At 49.4% G+C, this 27,867-nt stretch overlaps 1 protein-coding gene across 5 annotated transcripts in view; it reads right to left on the bottom strand.

Moving 5' to 3' along the window:
• The window catches only part of ATP11C (ATPase phospholipid transporting 11C (ATP11C blood group)), a 53,067-nt gene that overhangs the window by 5,685 nt on the left and 19,515 nt on the right, over nucleotides 1-27,867 (bottom strand). For 4 of the 5 annotated variants that reach the window (XR_015276101.1, XM_086850022.1, XM_086850023.1 and 1 more), the window contains exons 4-28: nucleotides 25,363-25,443; nucleotides 24,299-24,406; nucleotides 23,603-23,731; nucleotides 21,197-21,300; nucleotides 20,555-20,605; nucleotides 19,672-19,736; nucleotides 19,065-19,146; nucleotides 18,536-18,686; nucleotides 17,585-17,782; nucleotides 16,565-16,726; nucleotides 16,310-16,467; nucleotides 15,356-15,427; nucleotides 14,402-14,475; nucleotides 13,666-13,769; nucleotides 12,934-13,115; nucleotides 12,116-12,379; nucleotides 11,602-11,776; nucleotides 10,850-10,952; nucleotides 10,172-10,317; nucleotides 9,744-9,803; nucleotides 8,573-8,700; nucleotides 6,077-6,212; nucleotides 4,300-4,365; nucleotides 3,353-3,456; nucleotides 1,822-1,975 (exon numbers count right to left, since the gene is read on the bottom strand). Coding sequence is in view for 4 of the 5 variants with exons in the window: in XM_086850022.1 (XP_086706148.1) it covers nucleotides 1,822-1,975; nucleotides 3,353-3,456; nucleotides 4,300-4,365; nucleotides 6,077-6,212; nucleotides 8,573-8,700; nucleotides 9,744-9,803; nucleotides 10,172-10,317; nucleotides 10,850-10,952; nucleotides 11,602-11,776; nucleotides 12,116-12,379; nucleotides 12,934-13,115; nucleotides 13,666-13,769; nucleotides 14,402-14,475; nucleotides 15,356-15,427; nucleotides 16,310-16,467; nucleotides 16,565-16,726; nucleotides 17,585-17,782; nucleotides 18,536-18,686; nucleotides 19,065-19,146; nucleotides 19,672-19,736; nucleotides 20,555-20,605; nucleotides 21,197-21,300; nucleotides 23,603-23,731; nucleotides 24,299-24,406; nucleotides 25,363-25,443 (3,057 nt within the window). In the remaining variant the exon portion in view is untranslated. Of the gene's footprint in view, nucleotides 1-1,821; nucleotides 1,976-3,352; nucleotides 3,457-4,299; nucleotides 4,366-4,827; nucleotides 4,844-6,076; nucleotides 6,213-8,572; nucleotides 8,701-9,743; nucleotides 9,804-10,171; nucleotides 10,318-10,849; nucleotides 10,953-11,601; nucleotides 11,777-12,115; nucleotides 12,380-12,933; nucleotides 13,116-13,665; nucleotides 13,770-14,401; nucleotides 14,476-15,355; nucleotides 15,428-16,309; nucleotides 16,468-16,564; nucleotides 16,727-17,584; nucleotides 17,783-18,535; nucleotides 18,687-19,064; nucleotides 19,147-19,671; nucleotides 19,737-20,554; nucleotides 20,606-21,196; nucleotides 21,301-23,602; nucleotides 23,732-24,298; nucleotides 24,407-25,362; nucleotides 25,444-27,867 lie in introns of all 5 variants that reach the window. The other variant, XM_086850021.1, reaches the window with a different exon arrangement.

Here is a 27,867-nt window from a genome sequence, read left to right as displayed (position 1 = left end):
TTTACAAATCAGGCAGCTGACAGGGTGTCTGATGGCTGGCACAGATATCCAGAGCCAGCATCTCCTTCAGGCACTTCTAATAAAGCTCTTACTCAAAATGTACATTTAAATATGGCTCAGCCTGTGTTTAGTTTGGGATGCACATCTGAAGAGACTTTTCTAGTTGACTTTGCTTTGCTAAGTGATTTCACAAGAGCCTTTGTTAAATGAATAAAAAGCACTCTTGAAAGTATTGCAAGAGGGGATGGATCTTTGGTCAGCAGCTGAAGGCAAAAATGGGTCATCTCCCAGGTGAGTTGAGCTGGGGCTCAGAAATCCCCAGGTCACCCTTCCAGGGCACTGTCCCCAAACTGTCCCATGTCTGCAGCTGCGAGCAACTCCCTCCCTGCCTCCTCAACAGGACTGTCCAGCTAGAAACTATTAAATCATACTCAAGTGGGAGAAGTTACATGGCTCCTCACAAAATACAACCACAGCTCTCTTACCATCTCAATTGTTTTTGACTTTAATGATGCCCCAGCCCTGGCCAGGCAGGATGGGGCCCTGAGCAACCTGATCTAGTGAATGGCACCCCTGTCCACAGCAGGGGGCTGGAAATGGGTGATCCTTAAGGAGCTTTCCAACCCAAACCATTCAGTGATTCCATCAATCACCAGGGGCTGGGGGTTCTCTTCTCCCAGCCCACGTCCCTTCAGCTGGGCCCTGCAGCAGCCTGGGGACATGCAAGGGCCAGGGCAAGGGCCAGGGCTGGCTGCAATTCCCCCGTGCTGGCCCAGGGCAGGACCTGCTGATGCTGCAGGAGGGGGAGCAGGGGACAGGGGGAGCAGGGGGAGCAGGGGGAGCAGGGGGAGCAGGGGGAGCAGGGGGAGCAGGGGGAGCAGGGGGAGCAGGGGGAGCAGGGGGAGCAGGGGGAGCAGGGGGAGCAGGGGGAGCAGGGGGAGCAGGGGGAGCAGGGGGAGCAGGGGGAGCAGGGGGAGCAGGGGGAGCAGGGGGAGCAGGGGGAGCAGGGGGAGCAGGGGGAGCAGGGGACAGGGGGAGCGGGGGAGCAGGGGACAGGGGGAGCAGGGGAGAGGGGGAGCAGGGGGAGCAGGGGGAGCAGGGGGAGCAGGGGGAGCAGGGGGAGCAGGGGACAGGGGGAGCAGGGGGAGCAGGGGGAGCAGGGGGAGCAGGGGACAGGGCTGCCCCTCGGGGACACTCAGCCCCTCTGGGCAAGCAGAGACAAGGGGCAGGGGGCTCAGCACAGAGTTGTGAGCCTGGCAGTGCTTCACCACTTGCCAGAGCAGTGGAGGTAACTTTTTAAGATGTTCCCAGCTGTAAAGGGAGCCCTCCTCCCCAGCAGTGAAGGAAAGCTGTTAAGAAACCAGACAGCTTCCAGGGAGAGCGAGCACCACGGGCTGAGCCTTCGGTTATTTACGGAGGGTGGGCAAACGTGACTCGGCCTGGCCCTGCTCCCACTGCACCAGCAGCTGAGGACAGACCCAGGGGAGCCTCCTGCTCGTGCCTTCTGACACCAAAACCAGCAGGAGCTCCCAGGACAAGCTAGGGTGTGTTTGCTGATCAGGCTGGACAAGGCTTAGGCACCTCTCGAGGGGACACCACATTCCCAGCCAGGGAAGGCAGCTGAGGAAAGGCTCAGGCTGACTCCCTGCTGCACATCTAGGCAGTATTTCTAGAATAACTTCTTGACATTTTTGGCATGTGAAGGAAAAGCCTTCCATAGAGATGTGAGTGGTACGTGGTATTGTTAGAGGTTCAGCTGGTGCCTAAGGGTAAGAAAGGTCTTCCTAAAAATACAGTGTGATACATCATCTTGTTCCTTACCTGATGATTTTTCTCTTTTATATTTTTTAAAACTATTAGAAGAATTTCTGGGAAAAGGCTGATAAAAATCAGGAGAATTATTGCCAGCCATGTGGAAACAGAAGTCAGCATATGAGCAAATACAAAATACATTCTTTGCTGCTTCAAGAAAGGCCTGAAAAAGAAAAGATACAAATAAATTCTGGTTAACATGGGTTTTCCAAGAAGACCAGAATCAAAGGAGACTTCAGGTAAAGCTATTAGCAGTTATGCCTCCCTTTCAGACAGAGATGGATACAGCACAGAAACACACTGTCCATCCTCCTCCCAATCCATCTCCTGCCTCCAGCTGCACTATTTCTGGAAGCTTGTCATGATCCATTTTGTACCTTCCATGTCTCTTTCTTTTCAGGGTGGGAAGGGGTTTGAATGTAGCCACCACCACTGAAAGATAAATGATTCACCTCACCAAAAACAGGTAATTTTATTTCAACCTCAGGCCTTGCTGTAGCTTCTGGTTTGGTTTTGATAGTGGAAATCCAGAGTCTCTCAATCACAACAGGTTATCTGCCCCTTCCTCCTTTCCTTGATGAGGGAGAGCAACCAGCTGCTTGTGAAAAACACCTCATCAATAACTGATGACAAGGATCCCAAAGCAGCTTTTGCTTACTCAGATCAAAAATATTGAGCTATGCAAGTTAAACAGCAGGAAGAGTTTTCAGTAGAGAACTAACATTTAACAAGGAGATGTGGCTAGATTGCAGATCTGGATCTGCTGGTCAGCAAAAGGTAACTGAAGAGCTAAAGCTTGTGACCCCGCACACAAAGTATTTAAACCTGTTCCACATCCTAATTAGCAGCTTGCTGGATCAGGGATCCAGCCAGCAGCCCTGGGAGAAGCAAAGGTGTAAACCAGAGATGCTGTCTGTCAACTGAACATTTACTGCAGCACAGCAAATACAAAACTGGCAATGTTTGTAATGTGCTAATGCTCACCTGCTTTTGCATTTAAACCTGAAATGCTGGGTGCACTCGAATCAATGAGAATTTCTTTTACTCAGTTCCATAATTTCAACATCAGGACCTGGCTTTCTCCTGTTTATTCTTCCCCTCTGTCACAGAGGGCCAGGTCTTCTTGCTCTGCCTCATCCATTCCCTCCTTCTGTTTCACTGGGATTCTTTCCACCACAAATTCTGTCTCTCTCACCCACATACACCCTGAAAGGTTCCCTCTAGAGCCTCCTGATAAAGGCAAGAGCCTCAGCAGCAGAAATGACACCATGGGCAGAAAAGCAAACACGCCCTGCTGAAGCTGAGCACGTGGATGATGCCCAGAGCATTATTTCAGACAGGCTCTGCCCTCTGGGGGGCTCAGCCCTCCTCAAACACCTCTGACCACGCAGCAGCCCCTTCCAGCACTGGCTTTTGGTGCCCCTCCTCAGCGAGCAGGGCAGTGCCTGCCCTGGCACCCCCAGGTCTCGGGACACCCCAAGGAGGGACGAGCTCGGGGCTCTCCCCTAAGAAAGCCGTGGGAATAAGAAATGATACTTGCCAAATGACTCCTCCCCAAAAGAATGAGAAAAACACATAGAAAGCAAGGGAGCCCCAAATCACAAAGTGGTTCATCCACGTCCAGAATCGGGTGTCTAATGCTAGCTGTGGGAATAAAAAGAGACAAAACAGGCTTTAGATGCAGAGTGTACTGGATTGTATTGATATGAAACTTCAGACTGGTGCCACATTAAGGATGAAGGCTCTCCAAACAGCTACCTCTGTGCATATGGGCACCAGGAAAAACAGTTTCAATGTCCACAGTGTTAGCAGGGAAACAGTGACATCCTAATTGTAACTGACACTTTTTAATGGGATAAATTCGATGCAACCCCTGATGCTACAGGAAAGAAACATCTAAAGGTTACAGGGACTGTAATTGCCTCTTGTCACCACCTGCTGTCCTGAACCAAACACAAAAGACCTTTTGTAAGGTCTTACACAAACAGTTTGTTCTGGAAAGCTCCATGAAACAAAATAGGTTTGCTATTGTTATTTGACACACGTGCTTTTGTGATCTCTGGCACTCAGCCCTGTCTGAAACAAGGTGGACAAACCCAAATTCTTTAGTGCTCCTCTCCTCTTGCTGGAACTGAACATCAAGAGGTGAAAACATGGGGAAAAGTCAACCATAACCAACTGGAGTCCTCAAAAGAGGGGAAAAAAATTAGAAAAATAACTCAAACAAAACAAACACCTAAAAACCACAGACTACACAAAGGGAAGTGAGCAGCTTCTGCCTCCATGGAAGAAAGAGGATTTAAGTGTGGTGGAAAATGCTCGTAGCCACTTGATCTTCAGCACTCTGAGTTCAGGATCCCACAGTGCCCAGCCCAGGGAGGGAGGAGGGAGGGAGGCAGGGAGGGAGGGAGGGAGGCAGGGAGGGAGGCAGGGAGGGAGGCAGGGAGGGAGGCAGGGAGGGAGGCAGGGAGGGAGGGAGATGCTGACCTTGAGAGTGACGGTGAACACCAGCACGGTGAAAACAATCGTCCCAAAGGTCCAGTTCCCAAACACCTGCAAAACACACACAGCACTGCCACAGGCAGCCCTGCCCCGCGGGGGAGGCACAGCCAGGGGCACGGGGGGCAAGCAGGGAGCAGGGGGGGCTGGCAGGAGCCCCGGCAGGGCCCCAGGCACGCGCACGCCTCGCGCCGCCCCGAGCCATGCAGTGCCACACAGACGGGTGACCAGAGCTGGGACGGTGACAGGGACAACCTCCTACTAACAGCAATGTCGATCCAGGACACAAAGTCATTGCACCACCTGCATTTCAGGGTTTCTTGGCAATTTACTCAGTTTCTGCTTTCTCGTCACACTCATCATCATCATCATCTCTTTGCAGGCCCCTCTGCAGAAGGCACCGGTGGGGACTGCTCCACCTGGTTTGGTTTGTGGGTACTAGTGACTACGCACACAAAGAAAAGCAGATACTGTATATAAATCCAAATGATGGCAATGAATGGGAGAGATGCTTACCAAAGGCTGTCAAGATCTGAATGCATACATTAAAACAGAAAGTGAAATGTAAAAGTTTCCAAAAAATGCAAAAAAATTAAAGTCAATAGGAGTGAAAAACGAGTCAATCAAACATACATGGATATTATGAACAATTGCTGGTAGCAGTTCTTACAGGCATAAGTGTTTACAGAACAGAACATAACCACAGATCTCACTGTAGTGCCACACAGACCTGACCTCTGAAGGCATTTGCAGAACAGATCAGTGCTTCGTGTTTCATTCAAATACAACCACAATGGTTATGGATACAAAAGAGCACTGATTTGACAATACAGGGGCTTGACTACATCTGGCTGGGGCCATAAATGCTGGCATTGATGCAATGTATGAATATACAAACATAAATTGAAATTTTCTCTAAGTGTTAGCCACTAAAAAGAGTTTAGGTATTTTCAAGGGCCATAAATGATATTGTAAAGAAGTTTCCCATCAGCCAAAATCTAATAATGCATGGCAACTGCCCTGCACTAATGCCTTGCTCTGTACTCAGTTAACCAGCAAAATAAGAAAAAATAAGAAAAAAGTAAAAATTAAAAAAACCTCCATCTTTTTTCCTCCTCTTTCTGTGCAAGTTAACCCCAGGAATTCCCACACCTCGCTGACGTGGTGACACAAGTGCTGGTCCCCACAGCAGAGGCACGAGCAGGAGGCAGCAGGGACAACATCCTGCTGCTCCAGCAGCTGGGGACCTCTGCTGCCTCCAGAACAGGAGCAGAGGGGCAGCACCAGCCTTCCCCAGGGGCTGGAATCACAGCCCCAAACAGAGCCAGCCCTGCACTGTCTGCACTAACGAGCACCATCTCATCAAGGTGCGCTAATCCAGCCGCTCACAGCCAGCCAAGCACACACCCAAGGTCAGGCTGTCACTGGGGGAAGGACAAGCACTGCCCCTGCCCTGGGCCAGTGCCTGGGACCACACAGAGCAGGGGACGAGCACACTGCAAAGCTGACTGGCTTGGAACAGAGCTGTGTGTGAGACTAGTCATTTTACCTAGTGCGTGTAACCAGCTCTGCCCTGTTTCCATGGCGATCTGGAAAATGTTTTATTTCAAGCATTTGCTGCAGAATCACACCATAAGCAAGGCTGCACTGTTGGACAGGACTCGAGACACGCTGCACAGATTAAGCACGCAGATATTCCCTGCCAGGCGTATCAGAGGCAGCACACAGAACAAACACTTGTCCTCCTTCCCTCTGCTGCCGTTACCTTTCCGTTATCTTCCAACGATGAGTTTTGGAAAAGGAAATAAACCCCAAAGAAAAACACAAGTCCTTCAAAGGCGCCCAGGAAGGTCCAGTACAGGAACGGCCTCCACTGCAGCATGGCATTATCCGACACCTTCCTGCCAAGAGATGGAGTAACGAGCCCATCACACCACGCTCAGCATGTGCTGGAAAGCAGAAAGGGGACTGGGGGGATTTGGAGTACGAGGCAAGGGGGGAAACCACAGAAATACCTGCCAGCACATAAAGAACATTTCTCATGTGCAGCTGCTGATCATGAGAAAACACAAGAGGTTCAGCATATGAATTGTTTTGTCCTTCTCCTCTAGGTAAGTTGGATGAAAAAAGCAGAGTGAGCAGAGGCAATGCTGTCCTGAAGCTCTCTTGCAGCCCCTGTGCTGCCCATGGTATCTGACATTATCTGCTCCATTTTACAAGTGGGGTAAGGCTAAAGAGCAGCTATATGGGATGCACAAAATCTGTGGTGTGCTCCCCTCTTTTTGTTGAATGCACAAAGTTCTTTTTTGAGAAAAGCTCTGCAAGGCCTGTTCCCTGAAGTGGTGTTTTTCTGCACAGGCTGAAAATAACCTCCTGAATTGTATGGTGGGTGTTTTTATCACAGGGGTTGTAGCAGGAGGCTCTTGGCTGAATACAGGATGAGATCTGGCATGGAGCAGCAGCAACAAACGGATGGGCTACGAGCAAAGCTCTGCAGGGACAGGACCTGGGGAGTGCGGGGGAGCTATCGGGGCAGGAGGGAGATAAAAACAGTTCCCTGCATCATTATCTTGTCAGATTGCTTTCTTTAGAGTCCCCATCTTTTTTGCATTGTTCTCCTTAACTCCTAAAGCAATACATCCATTTCCAGCAAGATGCACTTGGCAAACCTGTGTGGTGCTGGGCTCCTGCAACTGCAGTTTCTGAAACGAGACCCTACTGAAACCTACACACAACGATGCTGTGACCACGCTCCAACATTTCACACTTTGGGTCTGAGGAACGAGCGAAGACAAACCAGACTGGAAGTGTGGCGTATTGCAAAGACAGAAAATACAAGCAGCTTCCTCCCTGTGAGCTCTGTTTTGCATTCCCATTTCTGTCCTGCAGTGCTCGTGGTAAACAGGCTTTTTCCAGAGTCAGGATCTGCACTGCAGCAGCTCAGCACTTCTCCAGCAGCAGCGCAGCGGGCGCCCTGCATCCAGCAGCACATGCACAGTCATGAATATTCAAAATAAGGCTGTTTCCCCTCAACAGACAGAGCCCAGAGATCAGAGAGCCCACCAGGGGAAGGAACAGGGGCCTGCTGTTATTGCTCTCTGTTGCACAATATTCAATTACCAAGCTATTTAAAAATACAGACTGTGGCATTTTGCCATAGAGTGAAGGAATATAGAGCTCTGATCGACCATGGCTCTGATTGTTTACTTCAATACCACCCAATCCTCTTCCCAGCCTCACAGCTCTTGCTGCATGCACTGCTTTTTCTACACCCAAGGCAATTTTCACACAATATTTTAGGCACCTGGTAACTCCCTTTGCTGTCCCTGCACAGAGATCACCCTTGGCTCGAGCACAGCCGTGCCACATGTGGCTCCCTCACTGCTGAGGAGCATCACACCACAGCAACAGCCACTGGCCAAAGCAGCCCTGAGCTGGCCTTTTCCACAGGGCTGAGCTGACTGCCAGGCTGGGGAATTAGCAACAGGGATGCACAGAGGGCAGTTTCCTCCAGAAAACATCTTCCTTCCACAGGGCTGCCCCAAACACGTGTGTGGGCAGGGCTGGGAGGAAGATGGAAAGCATCTCTGTGTTTTGTCTGTGTTTCTGTGCAAGATTGGAGCTTCTCCCTGCTGCAGCCAAGCAGAGAAAGCAACAAGCAAAGCAGAGAGAGACAGTCTAAGCTCTCCTTTCCCTGGGCAACGTGGCAGAACACCGATGTGTGGATGGATGAGCAGAGCTCCCTGGGTTCTGACAGGGGACCTGTGCAGGGGAAGCCTGGGGGACCATGCCCATTTAGACAAGCTGAGAAACCACCTGCCTGAGCTGGGCTTCAGAAACATCCATCTTTCTGAAAATGAATGGATCTCTTTTCCTCCTGAAAGCTACATCTCCCCTCCCTACATTACACGCTCCATCACGTGCTTGGCTCAAAGGTAACGTGAATGAACGCTCTGGCCACACTCACTGCTCCATTTTTCTTATGGATGAATTCCACCTACAGCTGACTCTTTCACAGAGATACAGCAGTGCAATTTGCCAGACCAGATACTGTCAGGGCATAAACAAGTAGCAACAGGCTGAAAAGACAAGGCTGCTCAGCTTGCCTGCAGGAACAGCTGAGCCAGGAGGGGCAGAAATGGCTTTTCCTGCCCTTCAGTGATCCCACCCCTGACACAGGACAGTGATACCTGCTCACACTCCTGCACCAAGGGAACTGAACCATGGCTGACAGAGGTTTACCCAGCCCAGGACCACTCACATGTAGAGCTGAGGGTCCGAGGTCAGCGTGTCGATGCTGATGTGCTGCTCCAGGAGGCTGTAAGCCAGGATAGGCAGCGATGTGAAGCAGATGTTGTACATGGTCAGATAAGCAGCATCATACAGTGGCTTAGAAGAGGAAGAAAAGGTTAAATGAGAAACAGAAAAAGGCCTCTCCACACAAAAATGAAACCATAAATTTCCAGCCCTTGTCTCCTACATACCCTGCAAAGCCATCCCTCTGTCACACAGCACAGCTCTGCTGGATGGGAGCCGTGCTCTGTGCAATGCTGGGGGAGCGAGGCACCCGCAGGCTGCGTGCCCTGGGACCTGCTCCCACTGACAGCAAGGTCTGTAACTGGCTGGTCTCATCTCCAGCTCATCCTCCAGGAAAACATGACTAAACAGCCTTTATCACAGCTTTCCTCCTGCTGCTCTTGTGCTGCCGTTTCTATTAATACATTCCATGCCTCCCGTGGTTCTCCAAAGACTCTCTAGACTGTTTTAGAGGAACTATAGCTTCTTTTTTTCAGAAAAAGAAAAAGGCAAGTGTTTCTGCCAAAACAAGCAGGGAATTATCTCTCACCATTTACTCTTCCTTTTACTTTTGAGCCCAAATAGACACAAAAGCCCCTTAAGTTGACACGAAAGCCAAAGCTCTTGCCTCCAAGCACATGAACCCACTCACCACATGGATCTGCCCCTCTGTTGCCTACTTGGACTAAGCAAAGCTCTGTAACACTCATTGTGTGTCTTTTTTTAAAGCTGCCATAAAAGAATGAACCATTCTTCCTTCTGAGTGACATTTTTAATGCAGTGAAATGCAGGAAACCTTTCAAAACCTGTTCTCATAAGAGAAGCAGAAATAGCAAAATCAGGCGCTGACAAACCAGCTCAACCCTTCTCTCATCACTTCAGGAACGTGTCCACCTGTGTTTACAGCTGGTGGATGGGAAAGGAAAGAAAGGAGACTGCTTTGTTTTCGGTCATTGTCTCAAGATGTTATGTTCCAGATCTAGTGCTGAGCAACAAGGTCAGCTCCTGCTGTCCTCTAGAGCAGGATGGTGAAGGGACAGGATGCCAAAAGCCAAGTCTCTGCTAGGAAACCTCATTATGCCACCTGCTTTTTATCTTGTCTATCTTGCTTTTATAGGCAAATTACTGGAAGTTACCTGCTGTGAGAATCCACAAAAGAACTGGTATAAAAACTGCGGTAAAATGAAGCAAAGGTTCTAGGAAAACAAAAGACAAATGGTCAGCAGGGAAGCACTTGACTTCTCAGTCTAAATCCAAGCAGTTTTTCCTGTTATCAGACATTAGTGTCTGACATTACAACATCAGACAAGGTAGGGCACTTGTTCAATCAAGCACAAAACCAATCCAGGGAGCAGTTAGTGTCTGCAGGAGACAATAGAATGCTCACATTCCCCTGGAAGCACTGCTGTCAGTGGACAGGCACATGGCAGACACAGCCTGTCCTGGGGAAGGAAAACAGAACTACAGAATATCCCACAGGGTTTTTTCCTGTTTATTATTTCATTCTGTTGTCAAAGAAATGCATAGGATAAACCAAGAAAATCAGCTGCACACTGCCCCTTACCTTATAGAAGAAATACTGTACAAGGTGTGCTATTCTCACATAATATAAATGCCCATGTGCTAGTAGCAGTTTTCTTAAATGTTTAAACTTTGGCACAGCATAGTCGCTGTTTCTGGAGGCCTGACGTCCTTCTTTGCCTTTTATCCCTGGAGACAGAAGCATGGCAAGGGGTTAATCCCCAAGGGGCTGGAATCTGGATGCTGCCCACTGGGTTTGCTCACATCTCTCAGTGTCCCAAGGCATGACCAAGGCCCAGTTTCCCTCCTGAGTGCCCCAGGAGACCAAACATGAACACTTTGTGTGGTTTTGGCTCCACAACACTCAGACCTGCCCTCTGGAGTCTTTAAGCTGTTTTTAGGCTGCCCTGTGATTTCCTGTGTAAGGGTGGTGAAGGGTGTCTAGGCAAACCTGATGGGAGATAAGGAACTGGCTCCCCGTGGGCTGGCCTGCATCTCCCACAGCTCAGTTATTCCCCTGCAGCTGCTCAGCCTCCTGAGACACCCCCACAGAGCTGTTGTGCTCACAGCAGCCACAGCCAAATGAACTGCACTGGATTCCCTTCATTAGGGGCACCACAGCATTTCCAGCAGCCCCAGGTGAAGAACATGCCCCTTTTCTCCAGTGGTGTTACAGGAGAGCAGGTCTGGGCTGAGAGATGGGTGATCCAGGGACTCTTACCTATTCCAACATGTGCTTCCAAAATCATACTGACATCATTTGCACCATCCCCTATGGACAGGGTTATCGGGCTTCCTTTTGTGTTCTTCACCATTCGCACAATCTAAAAGATTTAAAGAAAGGACAGCAGCAGAACCCAAAATTCAGTTCAAAAGCCTCCAGAGACCTTCCCACTGCTCCCCCAGGACAAGCAATCAGGCTTTTACAGCAGCAACATAACACCAGGTTAATAAAAGCCCTTGTTACTTGCTTTGCAGTCACAACCAGAGCAAGAGCCCAATCCAGCTGTGCAGGGCTGAAGGACATTATTTAAAAACAAACCCCAGCAGCAGCATCCTGCTCTTCCCTTCTGCCAGACCCTGCTCTCCCAAAGGTGGGTTCTCTCACGCCTCTCAGGGTGCAGAAACACATCACTTATCAGGCTGGGACATCATCTGCTGGAGTGAGGAAGTCACGGACTCCACTTGACAAATTTGGAAAGGGAAAAAAAAATAATAAAAGAGCAAACCGGGAGGTTTTGTTTATTTCTAATTGGCCTGGGCTTACGGGTTCCTGCCAGCACATTAAACAAAGGGTCTGCATTCAGACTGGAAAGAATGGTGTGCTTTCATCATGCTCTGAAGCTCAGACGAGGCTTACACATAGCCTGGAGAAGTCCTGCTTGATCAGGATGATCAGGTCAAGTCGCAGCTGATGAATGCAGCGTGCGTCACAGCAGCAGTGACGTGCTCCAGGCAGGGAGAGGGAAATACCTGTGCTTTCTGCAGCGGGGCCATCCGGCAGCAGAGGACTGCAGTGCACTTCAGGCAGATCTGCAGGAATATGCTCTTGTAATTGCTAGAGCCAGAGTCCTGAGAGGGGTTGAGTATCAGCGACAGCGTCGAGCCATCTATAATCAGTCCATATTCTTGACTCAACGTCCAGCTCCTGGGGCACAACAAGGAACACGTGTGAAACATAATCAGACCAAGAAGTCAGCCTAGCTGCTTTTATCATCTTAGTGAAAAAAAAAACTGGTTCTGGGCTAATCTTCTTCCCATCCATTTTTCAGGGCTTAGCAATTTTAAAAAGCTTAGACTTAACACGTGCCCTTCACTAAAGGAACAGAGCAATTAAGTTCAAAGCCAGCTAATACCAGAGATGATGAGCAAAGCAAAGGAACCAGTCGCAGTGCCTGCAAGGAACAGTCCCCAGGGCCACAGCCTGCTCCTGCTGTACCAAATTTGCATCAGAAAGGCGCAGGGCCGGGCCCTCTGGCTCTCTTACCTCTTCAGGCCTCCCCTGTTTTTGGGAACATCCTGAATCAGCTTTTTGTGGTACTCCAGCAGCAGCTCATGGAGCCGATCCTCCTTCCTCTCGCTCTCGCCCACCGTCCTCGCCGTCAGCTCCAGCAGCTCGGTGCTGGTCTGGAAGAGCCTGCAGGCGTAGCAGGTGGATTTGGCAGTTTCCATCTTGTCTCCTGTCAGCACCCAGACCTTCATGCCAGCTGCGTGCAGGGCTTCGATGGTCTCTGCCAGCTGCTCCTGCAGCCTGCGAGCACAAGCAAAGCATCACAGTCAGCCTCACCCCATCCACACTGCCCCCACTCCAGCCTGCAGGTACACAACACCAGCCCAAGAGAAGCTCATTGACTGTTCCCATGCTGGGGACACCACTGCCACAGGAGTCAGGATTACAAGCCAGCAATACCAAGCTTTTATTTGCAGGCAACAAGAGAAATCACTGCTTTATACTCTTGACTCTTAGGCCTCACAGTAAGAGTTTAATTTACACTTGCAGTTACTATAACTGAATGTGGAATTGAATTTGTTTTGATGTGCAAATTAATGCTGTGTGCTTAATTCACTCTCTAGAAGTGCAAGTATTTCTGTAGTTTCATTAATAAATCCCAATTCCTACTACACCAGCCAATTTAAGCAACTAGGGCACTGTGAAATGGGTTGTGCCATGGTGTAATTAATTGCCCTGGACAGTGCCAGCACCTGCCTGGCTGCTCAGTTCCACCACAGCGAGTCTGGGCTGCAAGGCCACATCACAGAGAAACCACAGGCAGCACAGGGCTGGTGCTGCAGTCCCCTCTTTACCTGTCTTCTACAGCAGTAGCCCCAATCAGGTGCATGTCTGCTTCTGTGTCGTCAAAAACCTTGGCCATCTTCTCCTCCCTGTCCTGCAGAGCCATCTTGGCTTCATTGAGCTGTCTGTCAATTCTGTCATACTCCTTCTCAGTCAGCTCTTTGAAGGCCACACAGAGTGTTCTGTAGCCATCCTGGCAGCGGGAGGGAAAGAAAATAAAGTGGACAAATGCCCTAAATCCAGATTCTTTACAGCTCCTCACTTCAGGGTTGGTGCTTTTGTCTACCATCAGCCCTTCTGGCAGTACTGACCCTGAGGGCAAGGAGAATTTGTTGGTTTGTGTCAAAAGAGCAATTTTCTGTGTTTATACAGTAACTTCTTCCCACCAGAGCAATCATGGTGCTGCTTATTATGTGCAGAAAGAAACTAAGAGAAGGACCAGGGCTGAGAGCGTGCAGCAGCAGGGACTGGGTGCCACCAGAACTGGGACCAGGCTGCTGATGTTACTTCTATTTTTAACTTGCCTGGGAGATGCTGGGACACAACTGTGATGGAGACCATATAAGTATATCAAATAAAGGTGGAAGCCAACCAAACAGAAAAGGAAAGGAGCCTGGCACCAAAACAATGTGAAGTGACACTCACATTTTCAACACTTCCCTCCAAAGCAAGGTCACATCCCTATTTTTGGAATAAGGCTTTCCTGAGCCCAGGGGCCAGCCAAGTTCCACCCATGTGCTCACCATAGCATTGCGGTCCACGTGGACTTTTGTTTGTTGGATTTCTTCTTGCTGCACCCTTGGAAAAATAGAGGAGTCTGCTCCTTTACAGAAGAGAAGCAACTTTCCTAAAAGCAAATTATAAATAGTTTATAGCACTCACAAGCTGCAGAAAGACTTAATGTCAATAGCAAGCAAGTGATGCAGAGGGAGGAATTGTGGCAGGACTGAAGAGGGAACTGCTAGAAACCCAACTGGCTACCAAAAATGGCTCTTGACCAGCCTGTGAAAAACCTGTGGCTGACCTGGCTGAGACTTTGGGTGCCCCTACCTGTCTCTGAGCAAGTTTTCTGCAACAGGCTGGACATTGTACCTGTAACCCCTGGCAACCTTTCCAGGGAGGGTAACACCAGCATCCCAAACTTTACAGGACTGACACCTGAGAAGGATGGTGACCTCTGAATTTTTGTCTGTTATTCCCATGAAACCCCATCCCACCCAGGGGACATTTTCACATGTCTTCCCTGTACTTGTTCCAGCCTGGAACAAGGCAGGCAGGGAGCTCTCCAAGGGTCACTGTTCTCATCCCCTGAGCTGCTGCTGCTCCCAAACAGCTGCTAGGAAGGAAAATTAACCCAGTACAGAACTCAGTTAGACCAGCCTAGAAAAGCCCAGCTGGTGTGGGTGACAGGAGTGAGGAGGATGTGTTTCAGAGCTGTGCACACAGCTTTGAGAGGCCACAAGAGCAGCTGGCCTGTACCTGTGCTGGTTCTCACAATGACACTCATTCGGCGCCGCACGGGGTCGAAGTTCAGCACATGGAGGAGTTGGTACCTTTGGAAAAAGAAAAAAGCTTTGACTCAGTAGAGGAAAAATAGAAAAATAACTATTTGAGACAGAAAATCACTAACAATGAGCTGCAGAAATCAATACACCCTACAAGTGGCATCAGCCACCTGGGAATGAATTTCACAGCTACCGCACGAGAAAATGGAGGGGAAAACCCAAATTCCAGTAGTCCTGTGGTGCTCTGAGCATGGGACTGAGGGTGTGGGTAGCCAGCAGTGCACCAAGGCCCCAGGCTGGGCAGGGGCTCAGCAGGGAACGGGGCACCACGTGCCACAAGCAGTAACACCGAGTCTCCCACTTAAATAAGAAGTTTCTTCATGAGGGAAGTAGGAAGTGAAACTTGCTTGTGAAGGGAAGTTATCAGGGACTGCTGGGATTAGGCCAGTGACTCACAGATGTCCACCAAGCTGTGAGCACAGGGTAAAATCGAACTATTTTCAGCTTGGGAGGGGGGAAAAGGGGGTTACAGGGTATGGAGCAGTATCACAAGTTCAGGTTTACAGTGTCTGCTGTGAGCCCCAGCCACGGCCCATAAGGTCAGCAGCCACCTCGTGAATCCCTGCAGCCACCTGCACAACCTGGTACAGGTGAAGGATACACACAAAGGACTGAAGGCTCTTGAGGGACCTGAATTTAGACATCAGAAAGCCACCCATGGATCACTCTGCAAGTGAGCCTTTAACGTCACCTACACCTTGATGTGCTGTGCTGTGTAAATGGGACAGGAGTTTTGGGGCAGGTCAGCACGGTCTGACAGCCCTCAGGGAACAGCTTTGACCTTGCCAGGCTGACCAAACTCAATTAAGCTGGGTGGGAGTGGTGCAGAAGAGCAGCCCCGTTCCTCAGCAGCCCCAGCAGCACTTACATCTCAGTTTCATTCTTTTGGTTTCGTATTTTCATGAAATTGTTTTCAAGTCCTAGAAAAGTGAAACCATACCTGTCAATAAACAAAAGGACAGAACAACATTGAAAACACCCATTGGCACATATCATACAACAATGTTCTCGTTTCACCCTCTGCACTGCAGAGAGCTGGGTGAGCCCGAGCTAAGGAGCACGGCTGGATGTTTGTTTGCTCCATGCAGAGCCTGCTGTGATGTCCTGGCACTGCTCCCATCCCCTGGAGAGCCTGGGCACTGGAGCACACAGACACACAGAGCCTCTGGACATGGTCCACTGGCTCTCTGGCAGCTTTACAAGCCATGAGCAAGTATACACAGCTGCACCAGCCTCCATCTAAAACCTAGGGGCTGCAAAGAGCACAGAATCACTGAATGGCTTGGGCTGAGGGGATCTTACAGATCACCCAAAGCCCTGCCATGGGCAGGGACCTTTCACTAGCCCAGGTCACTCTAAGCCCCACCCAGCCTGCCCTGGAGCATCTCTGGCAGGATTCAGATGTGGGGTTGACAAAAGTAAGCATCCTATTATTTTGCCACTGCATGGCAAGGAAAGCATTTCACTGCAATGTGCACATGGCAGCTGGTCTCTGTTTCTAGGGGATTAAAGCACATGTGGGCTGCAGCAAAGAAGCCTCTGCCACACCTGGGCACTGCAGCACTTGGGGCTGTCCTCAGTGAATGCAAACCATGGCTTCCCAGGGAGCTGCTCAGGGGAGATCCTTTACAGAGCATCCCTTTAACAGAGAGCTCATTCAAACCCACAGGCTCACAGGACTGCAGGTCAGGTCCAGCACTGGTACCACAGCACAGTTCCCAGAGAGACCATGCAAAGGCATCTGTCACCTCCAGACCACCCTCACCTCCCTCCTTCCCAGCAGAGAGGGTGAATTAAAAAGCCAACATCTTCACATTCTTACTTTTCTGCGCCTTTCACCAAAGCGATTTCATCTGGGGAAGAGGAGATATAGGTGTATTTGCGCTCTGGGTGTGCCATCAGCCCATCCACCTGGTCTGCCTCCTTGATCTGAACCGTGTGGCACAGGCAGAGGGCTCTCAGGAACAGCTCCTCTCGGCTCTGGGCAGGAGGGAGGGAGAGCTCGTTACCAGCTGCATGCCTCACCCAGCCAGGAGCTGGCCACAAACCCTTCCAGCCAGCAGCACACACTGCTTACCTTCTCAGCCTTGCCGTAGTATTTGAGGGGTCCGTCGGTCTGGGAGAAGCCATCCACCTCTGAAAGGCAGTCTTTGTACTTGTGCCCGTCGATGCAGCACTCGATGAACTCCATGCTGTTCTCTGTCAGAGTCCCTGTTTTGTCTGTGAACACGTACTCCACCTGCAAGCACCACACAGCTGCCAGGGGCCGGGGAAGGAGCCCAGACACAGAGCCTGGGGCACCTCAGTGCACCTGGGCCAGTGCTGGGGAGTACTTGGCTCTCCCAGCCCCGCTGCAGAACAGACACGGGTGTCCCGCTACATCACTGCACTTCTGCTGCTTTGCCCCTCTGTTTCCCAGCACAGGTGATGGGAGGCAGCTTCTGAAGACTAAAATTTGTCTTCAGGCTCTTCACCTTCCCCTCATGCACTTTCTTGGGTCCTTTGCTACAGCCCTGCTGCTCACAGAGCTGCTGCTGCAGGTCTGCTGCCTCCTTTGGGGGATTTTCATCTTGGAGCTGTATTTCAATGAGCTTATTACTACTCCAAGTGTATTTTTATTATTGTTTTTGATGCAGAACCAAAAGCAGGAGGCACTAGCCATGCCCTGCACTCATCAGAGAGGGAAGCCTGAGCTGCCCAGGTGCCCCAGCAAGGCAGCAGCAGCACAGCTGCACGTGCTCTGCACGCCCAGGGAGATGACTGGGCAGACCTCTTCATTAATCCCCAAAGAGTCAGAGGATTTTTAATTTTTAATTGAAGCAGTGAAAGCAAAGCACCCTGCCACGCAGAGCTGCTCCTGGTATTGCCCAATATGGAAACAATTGGCGTGACCCAATTCCTCCTCTTTCATGCACTATTTATAACCTTATCTGCCTCACAGAGCCAGTGCAATCACATTAAATGGAAAGTGCCACCAAAGCAGGTGAAGCTCTGGCCCCAGGGGAGCGTGAGGGATGCCACTACAAGGGCTCCTTGCAGGGAGGGCACTTCCATCCACATCTCCATCCAGACAGATGCAAACACAGCCCGTGCTCACCTGCCCGAGCTCCTCGTTCAGGTCCGAGGTGTTCACCAACGCTCCCTCCTGAATTTCTTCATCAAACATCTCCTTGTCCCAGGAGATGAAGAAGGAGCCCAAGAACTTCTGCATCTCCACTGTAACGTACATGGAGACAGGGATAATGAAATTGAAGAGGACCATGAACGACAGGAAGTCCGTGAACATCCGCAAGACCTGCAAAGGACAGAGGAGAAGATGTCAGGACCTGGGGGCAACCTCCAGCAGCACCTCAGCGATTCCAGACAGCTTCTCAGAAAGGGTTAAACAGGAAAAAACAACACAGAAACAAATACAGCCCAGATACAGGGCCAAATCCCATTTTCCTTCGGCACAGAAAATCCCACTGCCTTCTGCAGATCTACCAGTACACATCACTGCTTCACAGTGACCAAAGCAATGCTTCAAAAGTGTATTTGTGGTCAGAATAAACTGCTACAGGCTCATCCTGACCCCGAGCAAGCAGGAAAAAGGAGCAGGTGGCTTGAGACCAGTGGCAAGGGTACCAGTGGTGCAGTGACATCCTCCTCAATATCCCATCAAATGAAGGTCTCTACACACTCACTCTCTCAGGCTTGAGTGCCCACGTCTCGGCAAGTTTAACAAACTGGTTGACATGGCCTCAGTTCAAGTTTACCTATTCAGAGCTGAAAGACAGCTCGAGTTCAGATAAGGACCCAGGTTAAATCAGCTGCATTTCTGCATTATATAGTATTTATCTATGCTTTGCCCTGCTCCACACAAATATCACTGTGCACAAGCATGAGAGAGGCACAAAAGAAACACAAACAGCAGGAGAGACCGAAGGAAACAACAGCACTTTCTGTGAGCAAACAGGACTCCCAGGGCTGGCAGCAGGCACCATCAGATTAAACAAAACAGCCAGAATAAGTAAAGCTGGAGGAGGTGCTGAAATACAAATCCACTTACCTTGAAGGTCTCTCTCTCTTTTTTGGTCTTTTCGTTGTACCAAGGCTCATCATTAAATGGATTACTCTGCCAGACGTATTTCAGAGTCGTGCACACAGTGGCCTTGCCCAACAAGATGCACAAATACACTATCAAGAAAGCGTTGATAGATCTGAAAAACAGGTTTCTTTTTTTAAATTCTTGCAGCTATTTTGATACAGAAAAACATGTAAATAGGCAGGAACAGGACCTCCTTACTTTTAAGAAGGGAATTACAGAACAAGTGTTTTGACACTGCTGATAGTCAGGGTCAGGTTCATATATGTTAACATTTCTTAATTTTGTTTTTAAATTAAAAAAAAAAAAATTAAAATGAAAAATGATCCTTGCAAGATATACTTTCTCAAATACCCAGATTTTTCCATGCAATCAGAGAGCATCTGAAACAAAAGGCAGTGGATTAGGGGATTATTTCTGTACAAGACTTCCATTAAAAACAAACCCAAACCCAACAGGTTTTACTGATATTTTTCAGAACATAAATACTCACTTTTCTACTGCAGACCGTTTCTGAGATTTCCCTTGGTAGTTGAGAGCCATTTTTGTTTCCATTCCAGTATAGACTGCAACTCCTGCTGGGTATTAAAGCAGGGCTCATAAGGGACTGGCAGCCCCAGAGGGACCCAGCTGGCACTCAGCCATCAGGGGCATCGGTGTTTACATCAAACCCCAATCCCAGCTGAAGGAAGAGCCATTACCCAGGGACTGTTCAACCACACAAACCCTGAGGCTGCTAAGAAATGTCCCTGCTGTGTCCCAGAGCCCAGGGACCAGGGACAGTCAGGAGAAGCATCATTCTCCCATCACAGCCATCACCAGCAGTGTCTGTGTCCCCAGCACAGCACCTGGGGACAGCTCCTTGCCCATGGTGGCTCAGGCAAGAACAGCTTGCTCTGGTGTTTTAACAGAGCCCTGCAGATAGGGCCAGGGCCTCCCAATTTCACCCTGGCCACTTTGCAACCAGCTCGTGTGAGACCCACAGCTGTACAGCCCAGCTAGGCAGGGAAATATGTTCCCTCTCCAGATTTAGTAGTGAACGTCTACATTTGTCATTATTTATCAGAACTATTTGAATAAACAAACAAAAATAACTTCACCATAAATCTTCTTGGTGTTTTTGAGGGTAGCACCTTTCAACAGCAGGTTTTCAGGACCCAAAGACCTAAACATAAAAGAAATGATAACATTAGATCACTTGAAGAACATTCAAACTACTTTATAAAATCATAAATAGGATATAAACTAAGGTTCCTTACGTCTGGTTACAGGATTTGTATGTTAAATTGGGGCCTTGCTTGAATTTGTTTCTCTTTATATAATTACATTTCCATTTCACCTTACAAATACAATCTCCAATGCAAAGCTCCACTCTTATTGGGGGATTTTCAATAAGACTTTTGAGAAATTACTGCAAAATGTTCAGATCCAGTATGTTCCAGTACTTTTATAAAAATGCAGTGTTAAAATCATCCTGTCCATTCCAGCCCAATCAATCAATGGCACCATCAAAGCTGACAGCCCCACTTGTGTTTTTATTTCTCTTTGAAAGCCTGAGTGACCCTCTGTTGTTTCCAGGGCATGAACAGACCCACCAGAGCACAAAACCCATCCAACGTGCTCTGGTGACAGCCAGATGTTTTGCATGGCTTATGAACATTATTTGCTCTTTTTTTCTGTGAAACACTCTGATGTTTGAGTTTTTTCTTACCTTCCAATGACAATATTTTGTCATTGCCTGCTAAATTTGTGTTGCATCAGCAGGGCAGGACAGTCCCAGGTGATCCTGCACTGCTTCCCCAAAAGGGGCTCAAACAAACCACAGGATGGCAGAAGGGAGGCCTCCTTTTAGAATGAAATCTTAGGAATGGTTAAAGAAAAAAAAATACTCCCAAATGATGGCAGGAAAAGCTCAAATCCTTGAAATTCTCTGTAGATGCCCAAGCCCTCTGAGGAGGGCCAACAGACAGCTGCAAGACCAACCTGGCCACAGGCTCTTGGTTACTTCTGTAGATGATAATTCTTCCAACAAATCTGTCATAAAAATATGAGAAACTTGTATTACAAACACATTATAGATAATCAAAGTAATTAACAGGAAATGGAAGCAAATAGAGAAAGAAGTGAATGTGAGAGTTTAATGTTTCAGAGGGGTGGCTGTGCTCAGGACAGGGAGAAGGCACACACTGCCCAGGCTCAGGAGTGCTCACACACCCCAGCACAGCCCCATTACAGACTGCAACACACCCCAGAAAACCTCCCTCAAGGGTTTCCCACACACATCACACACATCACACACATCACCCACTCCTGGAAGTCATTCAGCCCAAGGCATTTTGCTGGGAAGGTAGAGTGGCCTGAGAATAGCTACATGGACCATTACATGCTGAGCTGACAAAAACCAGCTCATTATACCACACAAAGTCTTGCACAGGGGAGGCTTTTCTGCAAAGCCACTGAGCTTTGAAGACTTTGCCATCCTCATTCAGAGGGGGCCCCGTGGCCTCGCACTGCCCCGAGACACCTCTGGTCTCTGACGGAAGGGAGATGGCCCCAGGTGATGGTGCTGAGGGGTGTGCAGGGGGTGGCACCAGGCAGGGCAGGGTGCAGGAGGGACACACTCACTTGTAGAGGTCAGGCTGTGGCTGCTCACACTCGATTGTGGCGGTGAGGGTGTCGATGGCTTCGTCGGTGCAGAGCACGGTGGTGTCGCGCACCGCGTAGTGAGTCTGGGCACAGGAGCACAGCAGCGTCACCACGAGCCCCAGCAGCAATCCCAGCCCCCAGTTCCACACCCCATCCCTTCAAATGCCCCCCTGCACAAGGCTGCCAGCACCAGCAGCTCTCCCAAGCCCTCAGCACGCTGCCACAAAGCGTCCCTCAGCAGAGAATGAAGTCACCAATGATTGAGAGAAACCACAGCAGCAAGCGGCTGCTCTCAGGCATCCACCAAGAGCAGAGCATCCTTGGCTTTGCCCTGGTTGGGTGGAGGGGAGGCTGCAGGTGAGGATGGGGCTCCTGGGGACCAGCTGCCCCGGCTCCTGATGGTACCCAGACCCCAGCACCAGGGATGGGGTGGAGCACTGACAGACTCCCAGCTATTTTTAGCAGCTGCTGCTGCAAAGGTTCATCTCTCATAATTAACTGAAAAGCCCACAAAGGATCTGCTCGCTGCCTTTCAGGCTCTATTTATAGGAGCTACTCAGAGCTCCCAGTCACGGCGGGCTGCACGGCAGGCTGCCTCAATCCATCTTCATAAACAAATTCATTAAAACGCTTCCTGCGCTCCTGACGCGCGCGTCCCCGTCCCTGCGCGTCCCGGGAGGCACGGCCACCTTACACACACTAGTCATGGCATCAGAAATCCCCACCTTTGTGCTGCTTTGCTAACCTGCCTGCCTTTTCCAGCTGAAAATGCCCGAGCACACGTGCAGCCCTGGAATAGATCACAGCTTTTGTGAAGCACAGGTCAAAGCTGCTCCTGCAGCGCCCAGCTCCAAAGCCAGCCCTTGTGTGGGGTTTTGTGATGCTCCCATCAGCAGAGACATCCTGCAATTGCTGAGTGATACTTCAAAGCCACCTCCCAATCAATTCCACGATCTTCACATCCTTCAGTGCATTTAGAAAACACATGTTCTTTTGTTGGCCAAAGATCTGTGCTTCAAAGACAGAACCCTGACAAAATCTCTTCCACTATTCCAGTTACACTTCATCAGGCACCTCTCCCATACCTGCATCTGACATGCCCCAAATAGCAGCAAAATCCCCACCAGGAAGGCAGCAGATACCCCTGCAGATGAGGTTTGGTGATTACCCCAGTGTGCTCCCCTCAACCCCCCTTCTGCAGCAAACCCTGGTTCCTAATATCTATTATCTATCTATTTCCCCAAACAGAGCTGGCTTTTCTATTCTCTCTTCCCCTTCAAGCTCATCTTCACCTCGTCATGAAACAGGAGACAGCTCCCAGTCACCTACAGGAATCCACAAACCAAGAAGAAACCACCACAGTGCTCGATACAGAAACTCAGCATCGCATCTCCACACTCACAAGTTAGTGAGAGCCAAGACTCTGCCAGAGTGATGTGAACTCATGCATATAATACACCTGACACAAATAAGCAATACCCTTTGAACATGGCTAGCTATTTTTAGCCTCCAGCCACTTCAAAGCTGCAGCTCCTCCTCACCAGTGGAGCCAGTGCTGTGCCACCAGCTCCCACACAGGTTATCCAGCCCCAATTAACAGCCACCCAGAGGGGAGAGCCACAAATCCCAGATAAACACACCAGATCCACACACAGTGGTATTCCCACTGACTTCAGAGTATGCTGGAATGAATCATGTCATTTTAAAGTATCTCCCAGTCCTACTACTGCAGCTGCTAGTATCTATATAAATATTTATCAAACTCAAGTGCAACCAAATGTTCGTGTCTTCTGACGTATATCAGTTCTTGTTGCTTCTTTCCCCAGTTTAGAGGAGGGGAGATAGAGAAAGAAAGAAAACAGACTGAAAATATTCATCCTGAGCAAGACCAGTGTTAAGTTTCACTGCTCGCTTCAGGGAAAGGGAGAGAAGATCCCAGAAATGATGCTGGTGAAAAACTCCCCAAATGAATGTAGACACGCTGCCTCAAAGAAGTCCCTAATCTCACTGGAAATGCTTGGTTAAGTAACAGGAGTGCTGGCAGGTCTGGAAAGGAGCTGGAGAGCTGCAGGCACTGCTGCCCTGCAGCAGCAGAGCTCACAGTGGGGCTGGAGCAGGGAAGCACTAACACAGCCAAGCCATATCGATAAATGACAATCCAATTTGGGGCAGTGCCAGCAGGAGTGGCCTTTGGAGACAAAACAGAGCACAGACAATCCCCCAGGGCTTCACTGCTGACACACTGGAAGCAGACAGGAGGCAGGAGCTGTTCAAGAGGCACACATGGATGGGGTGGGCTCCATGGCAGCAGCCTCCAGGCAAGCACAGTGCCCACCCTGCAGGCAGGGCCATCCCCAGGCAGCAGCTCCACACGCTGCCCCTCACCTTGAAATTGGACTCGCCATCAAGGCTCGCTGTAGTCACATAGCAGGTCCCATCAGTGCTGCTGGAGGCCAAAAATATCAAGTCACAGGGAAAGGTCTCATCTGCTTTCACTTCTACTATGTCTCCAACCTAGGGGAAAGGAAACATTCACATGACAAGTCCTCTCAGTTGTTATTACACGATTTAGCCTCACTCAAAGCCTAAAAGAAATCACCTTGGCTAAAAGGGAAACCAGGGTGTGAGAGGTGCACTGAGCATCCCTCCCAGCCTGCTGGGGCCACCAGCCCCACACTGACTCACAGCACCCACACATAATACACAGCCAGCATTTATTTCTCTGCTAAATCTCGATGGAGCAGGAGACTGCACTTGCCTCAAGTGTGGTGTGATAAATCAACATCAAAGCTAAATGTACCTTCCTGGTGTCCTTGGGAGAGCTGGAAACAGAAGAGGACTGTCTGTCCTGGAGAAGTGCAAAATGCTGACAGATCTGTCACTTGTCAGCCTGGGTACAGCTTTTGTGAGACAGCTTTTCAAAAGCAATCAAAGGCAGCTTCACTCCTTAACTGGGAACAGCTCTGGGAGCATCTCATCTGAAAGTGAGCAGGCTGGGGCAGCTCTAACCCTGTACACCCCTCCTTCCCTGTCCCCTCAGCCTCAGTGAGGCACACATGCAAGCTCTCAGTTAACACTTACCTTGATTTTTTCACTCTCTTTCCGCACTTGCTTTGCATTTTCCACAACAAAGACGTTGCTTTTGTTCACTTCGTTGTCAGCTCTGTGCCTCAACCAGTCCTCGTAGCCCTAAGGCACAGACACAGGCAACACAAACTTGTAACAAAGTGAGTAAACTCATGAAAAAGGAGAGAGGATGAGAGGGACAAATTAAAACAATGAATAAGGCAACCGCCCTTAGACCTCCTTCATGCCTGACAAAACATCAACCAGAGCAGCTGAGACTGAATCGATTTATTTTAAAAACTTCATATGCATATTTGACAGATTCAGAACAGATGAAAATAACACAAAAATAATCTACATGCGGGGCATGCAACGAGCAGCTAAACTACTGTAACACATTTCTATTATTCTCAGCTTTGGTAAGAACAGACTGATAATATGAATAATACACTCAGCAGCCTGCATCTCTTTCCTATGGTAACGCAGGATGAGACTCTTCCTCTTCAGTCTTTACTGGAAGAATAAAACAGCGAGATTTGAAGCAGAGAGATTTTATTCTAGCTCTCCCTTTCCAGCCCCCGTAGAAGAAACTTGTTTTTTTATTATTCAGTCAGGAAATTTTAAATGGCATGTGTGCCTGTGATGGGAGGCAAAAGGTCTTTTAACACTGCAAGAAGATGAGGAGTACACATTTTCAGCACTAGCTGAGTGGCTGAACAGAACCTGTCCTTTCCACCTACCAACATGGGAGCAGAGCGTGGGCTGCACTTGGAACACGTCTCTGAGAGGACTCAGAGTGTTTCTAAGAGGAAAAACATTCAAGTACCACCAGACCTAGAGCAGAAAGCTTTGCTGACCCTCAGGGCCTGCTTTCAGCAGCACAGGGATGCTTTACACTGCTAGAGCAGGAGACACCCACACTCAAAATGCAAATCTCCTGAAAAGCACCAGTGCCCATCTCACCCTCTAAGAAGGGTGCAGCAAACCTCCCAGCACATGTTGGTGGCTTCTGAGTCTATTTAAATCCATTTCTCTACCTGTCTCAAAGAGCATCTTCTCCTCCCCACAGACACCTGTACCTGTTTGATAGCTGTGACAGTGATGACAAAGAAGAGCGGGAGGCCACTGGTCACGGGGCTGGTTGGGGTGTCCACTATTACCTGCAGAGAGAAAAACACTGCTGAGCCCTGGGCTAGGCACCAGAAGAAACCAAAACTTTGCTTATGGAGGGAAAAGGGTGCTCATCCCACTGAGGGCAGGTCAGAGCCTAGCAGAGGAGAAAAGGAAGCGAGGGCTGGTTATGAAAGGGAGGGCAGTACCAGTCATCTTGAACCACTGACACTGGGAGGCTAAAAATAACACCCATCAGCCCAAATTACCTACGAAATACACTGCAGAACAGAACATGAATATTTAAGTAAAAGAGAAAGGCAGGCTTTGTCTTTAAGCTCTCAGATTTGGAGCTCGGAGTGTGATGTAGCACAGGGGCCCTGGGCAGAGAGCTGGATCCTCCCCGAGCTCAGCCCAGGGCTCCAGGCAGCACCAGGGAAACCAGCAAGGCCCTGGATCACTAATTAAACCTTCAGGCTGTGGGAAACCACTGCTCCTTCTGACTGTACCAGGCCCTGAAAGGGTAAGAATGGCAGGACAGGTCTGTAAGTGGGAGAGAGCCCTTTCCACCTTCCCAGCCAATGCTCCACAAACTGCTCGTTTTCCCTGCTGCTCCTGGAGAGACTGGGAGCACGAGACGCAGATGATGAGGGCTCTGATGAAAGGGGAAACTCAGCAGAAAGGCTTTGTGTCCCCACAAAGGGACTTTGTCTCTTGTTTGTGCTTCCCCAGCCCGCTCACAAACAGCAGCATTTGGATATTTATTGTTTCAGGCTGCCTGTAAAAAGCTGTGCTAAGGACAGGGCTCCTCCTACCAGCTACACAGACATTTTTGACCATGAAATGCTGTCATATTACCCTGCACTACTGAACCCAGAGAGAAAAGCCAAAAGATTCTGAAGTGGAAGAGATACACCACAAGAAGCAGCCAGATGAATGGCAGATGAGTTAAGTAGCAGGAGGGTAAGCCAAGATAAACACCAAAAATATTTCCAGGTACATGAAAGCCTGGATCACTCAAAAGGGTGTAAAATGCTTCCAAGCAGAAAGTCTGGTAGAAAGCACACTTTGGAGGATCAGCCTCAAGTGAGGGTAGTGCCAAGTGCCACACAGACACTGCACACAGCACATGGGACACTCACGGGGCACTGTCACAGGCCAGGAAGCCAAAAGTTACCTTGCAAAAATTAGACAGATCTTGGGAATCCAAGAAGAACCTGGGCTTTCTGCTGAGAAGGGCAAAGTAAAGCATCTCCTGCTGTCCAGCAGGAGCTTCCTGCACTGGACAAGATGGAGTTGTGTGTATCTATGTAAAAAAACAGTACAATGTCTGCCCACACAGATCCAGGATTACAGATATAGGAACACACTATCAGATGAAGTGCCTGGAATAGTTAATAAGTGTATTTGGAGTTTGGCTGCAAAAGCCCTGTGGCTGGATTCTACTCTTCCCCTTTGTGGCTGGTGAAAAGCTGAGGGACACACGAGCAGCAAGCCAGGACACAGGCAGACCCCTCTGAAACTATTTCTGGACTGGTTTAGGACCTCAACAGCTGAATTTGAACCCACTTAGAAGTGAAAAAGTCCTCCAGTTACTTAATAGTTCCTTCTTACGAGATTCCTCAGGACACTAAGGACCACACTCCAGAAGTTATCTCCACTTTCCTCCTCAAAGAGACTCTTTTCATTCCTGCTGCCTCCTGAAACAGCTGATTGCCACCAGCCCGGTCTGTCCACACACACACTCGGACTGTGCTCACTCCAGGCCAGCCCCTTCCAGCAGGAGATTCCCTGCAGGCTCCTGAGAGCTGCAACAGATGAACCAAAGAACTGCAGCCCTGTTTGTGCAGCGTGTTTTATGTTTAATGCACATACTTTGGCTTAAAGAGCTGGATCTGCAGTCTCAGAGAAACAGATGTTTTGCTGAAGTGTTCCCCAGCAGCCAGGGCAGACACAGCAGGCAATTCCTCCAGCACTGACACCTCACTCCTCATGCAGCCCCATTCATTCACAGAAATTTAAATATAAGCACAAACATTTAAGATACAGGTGGCATTTTCAAGGCATAAGCCTTGGTATTACTTAAAATGAATGGAGTGGCCTGGAGTGCTTTTTTAGGGCAAGTGCCATCTCCAGAAGGACAAGCACCCAGGGGCAGGGCTGCTCCATCCTGCTGCCAGGCTGGCCTTGCTCACTTGGCTTTGTTTGCTCTCCAATTGATCATGAGGGCTGCTTCCCAGCTTTGAGGGAACACAGAACACAGACAAGGAGGAACAGCCAGGCTCTTCTCTCACCTGCAGAGACCTGTGCCTAAAACGGGCACACAGCTAGACTGGAACCCGGTTTGTAATTAGAATCAGGAATATTCCACGCTCTCCACGGCCACAGGGTCAATAGATAAAATGTAATAGCACGTCACTAAGTGGCCAGCTACACAAAAAGGACATCCTGACTCCAGGGTATCGCTTCAGCTC

The sequence above is a fragment of the Cyanistes caeruleus genome, chromosome 14 (genome assembly GCF_971803275.1).
Source record: "Cyanistes caeruleus chromosome 14, bCyaCae1.hap1.1, whole genome shotgun sequence".
Taxonomy (NCBI): domain Eukaryota; kingdom Metazoa; phylum Chordata; class Aves; order Passeriformes; family Paridae; genus Cyanistes; species Cyanistes caeruleus.
This window is presented reverse-complemented; position numbering and strand designations above follow the sequence as displayed.